At 50.7% G+C, this 10,244-nt stretch overlaps 1 protein-coding gene and 1 pseudogene across 1 annotated transcript; one reads left to right on the forward strand and one right to left on the reverse strand.

Moving 5' to 3' along the window:
* Positions 1 to 1,648: 1,648 nt before the first annotated feature.
* LOC121161333 lies at positions 1,649 to 3,331 on the reverse strand (annotated as a pseudogene).
* A 562-nt stretch (positions 3,332 to 3,893) lies between these two features.
* LOC121161400 (chymotrypsin-like elastase family member 3B) lies at positions 3,894 to 9,998 on the forward strand. Its single transcript, XM_040987730.1, has 8 exons — positions 3,894 to 3,933; positions 5,177 to 5,262; positions 6,425 to 6,522; positions 6,655 to 6,783; positions 8,129 to 8,265; positions 8,466 to 8,608; positions 9,165 to 9,317; positions 9,981 to 9,998. The coding sequence occupies exons 1-8, from the start codon at positions 3,894 to 3,896 to the stop codon at positions 9,996 to 9,998; spliced, it is 804 nt and encodes a 267-aa protein (XP_040843664.1).
* The last annotated feature ends 246 nt before the right edge of the window (positions 9,999 to 10,244 follow it).

Genomic DNA, 10,244 nt, shown 5'->3' on the forward strand with positions numbered 1-10,244 from the left:
TGACCAGCTTCAGCTGCTGCTTCTCACCGTCACCCTTCCCATCCTCCATGCAGTGTCCAGGACGAGGGTTACTGAATGTATCAGTGAGCTCCCAGATCCTTCCTTGCCTACTTTGCACTTCCCCTTCCTGACCTGATTCCCAGGTGGCATTTAGTGCACTGAATCAGGCACTGCCTGGGATTCCCACATCTCAGAGTTCCAGGTCTGAGTACTGGCTCCACATCTGACTCCATCTTGTATCAAACGTGTGCTTTGGGTGACAGCAGGGGATGGCTCCAGTCCTGGGTTTCTGCCACCCAGTTGGATGATGTTCCCATCCCCTAGCTTTGCCCTGGCAAAGCCTTGGCTATTGCAGCCGCTTGGGGAATGACCCAGCAGATGGGTGATGCCTCTTTATGTATGTTTGCCTTTCAAATTAAAATGAGAGTAAATAAATAAAAATTTAATAAAGAGGAATGGCTCAACTTTCCATCACTCTGACCTGTGTAGCAGTCCTTTCAATGTCTGGCCCTCACCTTGCCCTCATTTGCATGTGATTTCTTTTTAAATTTGAGTTTCAAAAAGAAGAATTGGATGAATCACAATCTTCACTCCATGTGCTTCATACCGGGAGGAGTATCGTTTAATATACTCGCCACCATTGTTACTTAGACTCATAGTGATTTTCAATAATGTTAGAAAATGAGACACTGTAAGTGACACAAGCACTGGGAGGCATCTGAGAAGCAGTGTACAAAATGAGTTACCCAGATTTTCCAAGTTCCTGCTGTGCGGTTCCACCTGTGCACAAGGAATCTGGAGCAGGCAGGATCATCATGGCAGAACGCTGACTACAAGGGCCGGGTGTGGAGGGCAGACAGGAGCGAGAGCGGCTTGGAGAAGTGGGAGTGCCGGAACCATGACTGTGGTGGTGGCGGCCAGACTGTGTCTGTCAAAACTCACTAAACTTTAAATTCTTTAATAAAGATTTTTTATGTGAAAACCAGAGCTATAGAAAGAGGACACGCACACACACATGCACACACACACATAGATCTTGTATCTGCTGGCTCACTCCCAGATGGCCACAATGGCCAGGGCTGAGCCATGCTCAAGCTAGGAGCCAGGAGCTTCACCCAGCTCTCCCATGGAATGCCAGTATTACAGGCATTAGTCCTACCTAATACACCACAACACTAACCCCCCAAAGTCACTACTTTTAAAAAATTATCCAAGTTTTCTTTTAATGGAAACTGGTATATTTCACATGTCAATTAGCCTTCAGAAAGGCCAGACCAAAGCTAGAACCTCTGGCGACCTTTGATTTATCCCTGTTGTCTATCCCAGGCTTGAGCCAACTGTATCCAGGTCCCGTGTTTCTCAGACTTTTGCTCCCTACTTTCACCCCATGAAATAGTGAAAAATTACATTACGACTTACTCGAAAATGAGGATTAGTATTTTACTTAGGTTAGGAAAGAAAGGTATATTAGGAAGTCATCTAATCTCAATGACAATCATTTATTAGCAATCCCAAATGTCACAGTTGTTTTACAGCAAGCCTCTAGTAAAATATTTACAGGCAGGTGCGGGAGGATTCCACTTCTTTCTCTTAGTCCAACGAGAGAGCTCCACGGGTGACAACACTGGCGCTCATTTCCGTCTAATTATTAAGTGTAGGTTGGATTGAAGGTTGCTGCACAGTAGCTGGAAGTGCTCCAGTGTCTGCCAGATTTTTCCTTAATTGAATTCTTCTCCTGCATTTTCTTTAATCTGCGGAACTCTTCTGGATATCTCTCATCCAGCCCTGTGACTAAACAAACAAAGGCATGTTTAATCCAGGCAATGATGACACGTCCAATGGCATTTACACACCTGGCGGTATCTTAATAGCTTCATCTGAAGTAACAAAGGAAGCCTGCAGTGAGGCAGCTTCCCCCAGGAGCTCACTGATGTGGCATAGTTTCTTTATAATTTAGCCAATAGTCCCCACCTCTGGTTAAACCCAGTCAGTTTATTACTGTCAGTTGTTTCGTGGTAGTGCTCAAATACTGACAAAGGAACATCTGTTATGTTATCTTTCTTTGCTCCAATCTCCACCTGGACTTTATTTGCATTTTGGATAACTGTGCTGTTGACATCTTCTGTTATGAACTTGACCTCTGCTAGGGAAGAAACAACTTCTTTTACCTCCTCACTCATCAACATTTTACTCTCCATTATATATATATTTTTTTGTTTAACATATTTTATCTACTTAGTTAATAGAGAAAGAGAGAGGAAAGAAGAAAGAGAGAAATCTTCTATTTGCTTGTTACTCCCCAAATGGCTCCAATAGCTGGAACTGGCTTATCTGAAACCAGGATCCAGGAACTTCTTTCAGGTCTCCTCCATGGGTTCAGGGGATGAAGCTCTTGGGCCACCCTCCACTGTTTTCTTAGGCACAGGCACATCAGCAGAGAGCTGGATCTGAGGCAGACCACCTGCCACTCAAACCTTCACCCATGTTGGATGCTGGCATTGCAGGTGACAGCTTAACCCGCCATAATACAGCACGGTTCTTCCATTATCTTCCTTAAGAGTCATCAAAATAAATCAGTAAGGCATCAGACTTTTTCTTCAGGAGGTTTTGGCCTGTCTGTGCACCTGTTAAGTGAGCCCTCAAGATGGCTTTTGTCTTTGCCTGACATTCTGAGAGTGACTGCTTGACTCTGGTACCCCACTAGCCAACAGTGGCTGCCTCAGCTCCAGTACTGGCCACCACTGTACCTTACTCTCTTTGCTTCTCTTCTATATAGTGCTATCCATCTGTTTGTGGTCCTTAAAACACATCTTCCCACTTTAGTTGTTTAGTTCTTTAAAAAGGAAATAATGAGAGTGTGAATTTTTATCCTCGTAGTTAAGACATTGAAATAGCTGCATTTGATTCTCAGGTTTGGTTCCCTGGTTTCATGACCAGGCAGAAGATCCTGGGAGGCAGCAGTGAGGACTCAAATAATTGGGTTCCTGTTATGCAAGTGGCAGACATGGCTTCTGTTTCTGTATCCCAGCTCCAGCCCCAGCCCAGCCTCAGTCATGTGGCTATTTGAGAAATAAAGCAGTGAACGGGAGGTAGAATTCTATGTCTCACTCTTGTCTTTCAATTGAAAAAGGACTGACTGCAAGGACATTTGTTCCAATAGTCAAGATGCTTTTTGGGACACCTGTACCCCAGTATGCCTGGACTTGATTCCCAGCTTCCAGTTAACATACTCCCTGGGAGGCAGCAAGTGATGGCTCAATCCCCTGGGTCCCTTCAACTCATATGGGAGACTTGGATTAAGTTCCAGTTTACAGATCTCAACCTGACTCATCCCCAGCTGTGGCAGGCATTTGGGGAGATCTTTTTCTGTGTCTATCTGTCTACGTCTCTACCTGTTAAAAAAAAAGAACACATTAAAAAGAGAAACTGCTTGATCAACATAGAGTGGATGCTCAGCAAGTTCTCTTTATTGAGGTGAAAACCTCTTTATTGAGGAGTGAAACCTGAGACTCAGAGAAGTGAAGTTGTGAACCCAAAGTCTCAGAGCTGGGAGGTGGCCCAGGCAGCATGTGAACCCAGGTCTCAGGGGTTCCAGCACCCTTGCTGTTTCCTGAAGGAGGTGGCAGGTTCTGATGCCAACCCTCTATTCTGTTTCCCTGTTGTCAGTTGGTCACCCAGTACCACCTGTGCAGTCACATGGTGCAGAGAACCCTAGGTCTTTCCACTGGCTGTTGCTCTTCTATGTGCAGTGGGAGGGGACCCAGCCTTTACACATGGGAGGCCTGGTGCTGCACCACCTGTTCTGGGAATTGGGCGCAGTCCAGCCTCCTCTACTTGCCTCTGCCATTTATTAGAGTCCAGAATTTCTTGCTTCAGTCCTTTTCAAACTCACGATGCTCCAGCTGCTGAACTCCCTCCTCCTTGTGGCCCTGGGTAAGCCCCCAACTCGAGCCTGGTCTCTGGGCCAGGAGCCCTGAAGTCTGCTCCTCACTCTGGGTCCTGTGATCCTAATACCTGCTTCCATAGGAGGGGTCTCAGCATGTACCTGGGACATGAGGGCTTTTGGCTTGGTGCTTGGGAGGATAACAGAGGGGACAGCAGGGGCTGGACCAGCTCAGGAGAAGGACTGGGAACAGCATCAGGGGATATGGAGGAAGTCCTTGGTGGGGAAGAAGACAAAACCTCATGGTTAAGAGTCTGGCTCTGTGCTTAGTCTACATGGAGTGGAATTTCCACTCCTGTGCTGAATGCTCTAGTTCTCCGCTCATGCTGTCCCTATGGTCCAGCCTTTTCCTGGTCTCTTTGCCATGCTACATTATAACACAGGGCCACCTCCTCTGAATAGCCACAGCTACCCTCCTGAATGACAAGTGTAATTAGAGATAACGTTGCCTGAGTAGTTAATATATGCCAGATAGAATAAAAGAACTTTTTCTTGTATGAACTCGTGCATTCTCGAAGAAGGTCCATGTAATCGGTACCATTATTGTCCTCACTTTAGAGACAGGCGTGCTGACCTTCAGAGAAGTAAAGCGGCTAGTCCCAGAACAAGGACAAGGCTATGCTTTGACGTCAGGGAAATTATTTCTTGTTTTTAAAGATTGATTTATCTGTTTTAAATGCGGAGTTACAGAGAAACAGGAAAAAAGGGAGCGAAGAAGAGATAAAGAAGAGAGAAAGAGAGAGAGAGAAAGGGAGAGATGTTTTTATACATCAATTCACTCCCCAAATGTCCACAATGCCCTGCTCCATCACGGCTGCCTGCTAGGGTGCACATTAGCAGGGAGTTGAAATGGGAACAGAGCCAAAAACAAAATCAGGCACTTTGATTTGGTGTCAGCCATGGCACCAAGTGCCCACTCCAAAGCCTCCACTGTCTGTCAGCAGCCATCGCCATGGCAGGGCTCCTTGTCTCCAGCCTGTTTTACATGACACCCTCAAGTCCTCCCCATGAGGGAGGCTGCATTTTTATCTCTGTCTTTAGCTTCCTGGGACCCTGAAAACTTCTGCATGAGCCCCAGCGCTCGCTGTTCAAAGGTAGATACTGAGGGCCAGAAAGGAAAAGCTGTTTACTTAGGGTTCATACAGACCATCTGTGGCACAGCTGGGACTGGGGCCTGCCTGCCTTTCCTGTTTGGGTCACTCTGGTAACTGACACCTTTCTTCTCTTCTTTAGCCTCAAGCTCTGACCATCTTTCCCACAGCCCCATCAGTCACACAGTCAGTGGTGAGGATGCAGTACCCCACAGCAAGCCCTGGCAGGTGAGAGCAACGCTGACTCTCAGCATGGCCTCTGGACCCCAAGTTCTGATGCAAGGCCTTCAGCCTTGACCCCACGATGGCCTTTGCAGTCCCTGCTCAGCTTCCCAGGGTCTCAGTCCTTGAATCGTCTGTTTCACCTGGAGAGTGTGTCTGTTCCAATTGGAAAACTTAGGGTTTTTTTAAACAAATGAAAAGGCAGAATCTGGGGCCAAAAAAGGTTTTACTCCAGGGGCTGGTGCAGTAAGAGAGGAATCCGGGCACTATGTAGAGGCAGAGACGGGGACTCGGTTCCAGGTCCTTGAGTCCCAGAGCAGGGCTCTGAGGTCTGGAGCACAGAGAGTGGAGAGTTGGATCAGCACAGTGGAGGGCAGCACTGAGGGTGAGGCTTGCTCTGCTGTGGAGCACAGTAGCTATTATCCACATGGGGTATTGAAATGTGAAATAAATAAATCCAATAATACTGGAAATTCAATTCCTTTTCAAGTATCCTAGAGCAACATGTGGCCAGTGGTTCCCACCTTGGACTGCAGAGACAAAAAACATGTCCATAGACTAGATAGAATACTCTCCAGGGTCAGCAAGAGTGTTCTGGGAGGGACAGAGAGTGAGTGCTGTAGCCCTGTCAGCCACATGGCTCCTCCAGCAGTGACTTAGCCCTGCCATTGCAGCAGGAAAACAGCCAGAGAGCATGTGTGCCTGAGTGAGCGGCCTGTGTGCAGTCAGCATCTGTGCACATAGACCACGCCAGCCTGGGGCCATGGGTCACACTGCCAAGGACCGTGGGTCTCCTTGGTTTCCAGGGAGATACTGAGAATCTGAATGAGCAGGAAACAGGAAAGGAGCCGAAGGAGTCAGAATGAGTTGTGCTTCAGAAGCTCCGAGAGTTCTGGAAGAGCTAAGGTGCAGGAGAATGTGGCCCAAGAGTTCAGAATTTCTTGGGGATTCTTAGCATTTAGAAGGTTCGGGGATGTCCATGAGGGCAGAGAATATTGGGGTCCTCAGCGAGATGCAGGGCGGGGAGACTGGAGAATCACAGTGATCCTGGCGGAAGGGGCTGTGCTTTCTGGGTGAAGTGTCTTCTCTGGTTGTGCAGTGCTTGACTTATACAGCAATGCTCCTTGTGGGCCTGGACCTCTCAGACGGTTTCTGTCTGGGCCACCAGACTCTCTTGCAGTACGAGATGAATGGGGGCTGGTTCTTCATCTGTGGCGGAACCCTCATCAACCTTGACTGGGTCCTGACTGCTGCCCACTGCATCTCGTGAGTTATTCTGCCCCATTCCTGACCTTCCCATTGTCCCTTTGTGAGAATCAGGCAGCCCAGGCCATGGAGTGGTCCATGGGGTGGCCATGGGAGCTCGACAGTCCAGATTAATCTCCGTTCCCCTGGCAGGAGCTCCCGAACATATCAGGTGGTATTGGGTGAGTACGACCGGACAGTGAGGGAAGGACCGGAGCAATTCATCAATGTTACAGACATCTTTGTGCACCCACGATGGAACTCCAGCTGCGTGGCCTGTGGGTGAGTGAGCTCCTGGCTGGGGGCCAGGCTCTTGTGTCGTTCCTTCCATGACCAAAGCTCATCTAGGAGATGTGGGGAAGATGAGCAGCCTGGGCCCAGCTCACACACACTGAGCGGAGCCTTAGAGACCAGCAGCACCAACCTCCCTGCCTGCACAAGGGACAGCAGGTCCAAGGAGAGGCAGGGAGTCCCCCAGGGCTGCTGGGCTCAGTGTCCCTGGAGCCCAGAAGCCTCAGGTCCCTTCCCCAAGTCCAAGGTGTCCTGTGCTCAGCAGAGGTTTCTCCAGCACAGCCTGGGTTCCTGGATGTGTGGGCAGGGGAGAAGCGCTGGACTGAGAGTCAGGCTGTGGGTGTCCCTCCCTGAGTGTCCTGGACAGTGAGTGCCCTGCTCTGGGCTCAGGTGTCCACTTGTCAAGGTGACCTGTAACAGGGCTTTGTGGTGGTGGAGATGGGCAGGGAGGCCCTGCTCAGTGCTCACCTGTATGCACACCTGTGTGTCGGGCGGGAGGTGGGGGAGGGCTTAGCCCTTTTTGGTGAGAATCAGAGGAGAATGCAAAATGCCCATTAAAGATCTACAGGGATGAAGACCTTGGCCATGTTCACAGGGCTCCTGGGGAAGTAGGAGACAAGTGAGAACCAGGTGAAATGTCCTGACGACAGCAGATGGAGCAGTTGTTCCCAAGTGTGGTTTGAGGGGCAGCAGCACCAGCATCGGTTCAAAACGTCAGACTTCAGGCCTTGGCCAGACGCAAGCTCAGATTCCTAGAATGGGCCCCCTAGCAAGCTCAGATTCCTAGAAGGGGCCCCCTAATACACATGGTTGGAAAAATGTTTCCTTGCTTTTTTGAGAGGATGAGATAAAGAGAGGAAGATTCCATCTGATGGTCCCCCACCCTCAGATGCCTGCAAAGAAACTGGGCTAGGCAAAAGTCAGGATTCTACACTCCTACACTGTGTCTGGTCTATCAGGTGGGTGGCAGGGATCCAGGCACTTGGCCAGTGCCTACTAACTCACTGTACACATGAGCAGGAAGCTGGCATGGGAAGCCAAGTTTGAGCCAGGCACTGTAATATGGGATGCAGCCTCTTGCCCCACACGGTGTGTCCAAGCTCTGCAGGCGTACAGCTGCAGCTGGAGTGTGAGGATCACACATGGAAACTAAGGACATTCCAAAGGTCAATATCTACCTAGACTGAAGGGGTCAGAAGGCTTCTGAAGGCTGCTCTGCCTCAAGAGTGCACCGGGGTGGGGACTAAGAAGACATGGGGTTCCTCCAGACATGAACACTTGGAGCAAAAGTCCTATTTAATGGGACCTGGCCCACCGGAATCTTCCCTCCTCGCAGGAATGATCTCGCTCTTCTCAAGCTGTCGCACAGCGCTGAGCTGACACTGCAAGTCCAGCCTGCCTGCCTCCCTCCTGCAGGCTGCATCCTGCCCCACGGGACGGAGTGCCTCATCTCTGGCTGGGGCTCCACCTACAGTATGTGCTGGCCAGGGACAAAAGCAGAAAGACAGGGCCAGGGCAAAGGCCAGGGATGTAGCATTTTTGTAATAAAAAAAGGTGAGGATGGTAGTATTGGTGGGAGGAGTCTCCAGCAGTAGAGATGTGGGGCTCTAACACCTCAGGTCTGCAGCCCAGCCCTCCACTGGGCCCTCTCTCACTGTTTTCTGTGCCTGCAGCCGGTGGGCCACTCCCCGACAAGCTGCAGAAGGGGCAGCTGCCCATGGTGAACTACACATACTGCTCCCAGCCGGACTGGTGGGGCTCTACGGTGAAGGAGACCATGGTGTGCGCTGGTGGGGATGAAGTCTCTGCCTGCAACGTGAGTCAGCTTACTCCCGCCCATGGTCCCTCTGCTGTGTCCGTGGAGGCAGAGGAGCTGTTCTCCAGCTGCCTCAGTCAGCCTCCAGGCCACGCATGACATAGAGGAAGTCAGCACAGCCCACACACCCTGACTCCTGGCCCAGATCACACGCCCCCTCACCTGGGACCATCACTGTCCCTCCTCCTCCTGCTTAGGCTGCCCCAGCAGCACAGCAGGGACACTCGCACCACCACCTTGAGTCACCCACTCTGGGCTCTGCAGGGATCCTCAACCACCGTGCTGTGGGAGCTGAGTCCTCCTAAGCCGCGGGGAAGGTGCTGCCAGCAGGGGGCGCTGGCGTCTCTCGGGGCTCCCTCTGTGCCAGGGGCTGTGCTGAGGTCCTGTGTGGGTCCCTTCCTGCTCAGCAGCTGTGGTAGCACAGACCCTGGTCCTGGCCAGCTGAGGCCCTGAGGCTGGGAGAGGTGCAGCAGTGTGGGTGTGTCCGCAACCCCAGGTCAGGGAGAATTCCTTCCAGCTGAGACATGGCTCAGTCCCTCTCCTCTGACCATCACAGGGTGACTCTGGAGGACCCCTCACTTGCCGCGGAGTGAATGCTGAGTGGGAGGTTCATGGTGTCACCAGTTTTGTTTCTGGTTTTGGCTGCAACACAGAGAAGAAGCCCACGGTGTTTACGCGTGTGTCAGCCTTCATTGACTGGATTGAAGAGGTGAGGACTGGGCAGCCAGGAGGGCTCTCCTGAGAGGGTCTTGGGGACAGGGGAGAAAGGGCAGATCCTGGTGAGGAACTGTGGGATTTCTAGAAGGGCACTAGGGGAGGGGCCTTGGGGACATTCCCGAGCGGCCTGTGGATGTGCTCTGCTCTGTGTGGCCTCAGAACTTCCCCGGCTGTGTGCCTCTTTATTCAGCTAGGGTTTCTCAGTGTGTCCACTGCTTGGGTCCTTAGTTGTCCTAGAGGACAGAGGGACACACTGCCACCTGGTGGAGGAGATATGAAATGAGCAATAATGGTGTAGGATGGTGAGAGCTGTGACTGTGTAAATCATGGCCCCAGCATTATGTGGGAACAGCTGGTCAGACAGGGTTAATGCTGTTCATGAGAGTATGATCATCATTGATAGACTCACTAACATGTGCACCAGGGAGTGTCATGGGAGCCTTAGTGGTTTAACCCTGAACCCCCTCGAGGTGAATAATATCACCACTCCCTCTAGGGATGGAAATTGAGGCACACAGAGGGCTAGTCATTCTCCCAGGTCCACAGGGAATGAGTGATAGGCTGGGGGCTGATCCCGTTCCATGTGACTCCCATGTCCCTATTGCTAAGTGGACTGCTCTGTTCCCTCCCTGTTTTTTTTTTTTTTTTTTTCCAGACCATTGCTAACAACTAGGAACAAGGCCCAGGTGCCGGTGCTGATCTCACATCTTCTAAAAACCGAAGATCTCTTAGAGTCTTGAGCTGGATCTTCCTTCATGGACTCTTCTGCGTTGGCCTGACCCCAAGGTCTAAGAACTGCAGCAGAGTGAAGTACAGCTCCAGCAAGGACACATGTCAATCACTGTCAATCTTGTGTGTTTCATTGTTCTTCCCTCAAAGGGAACATGTACTGTTTGCATTTAGTGTTTGGTTCAGAAGG

This window comes from Ochotona curzoniae, unplaced genomic scaffold (genome assembly GCF_017591425.1).
Source record: "Ochotona curzoniae isolate NIBS_2020 unplaced genomic scaffold, NIBS_Ocur_1.0 contig_4792, whole genome shotgun sequence".
Taxonomy (NCBI): domain Eukaryota; kingdom Metazoa; phylum Chordata; class Mammalia; order Lagomorpha; family Ochotonidae; genus Ochotona; species Ochotona curzoniae.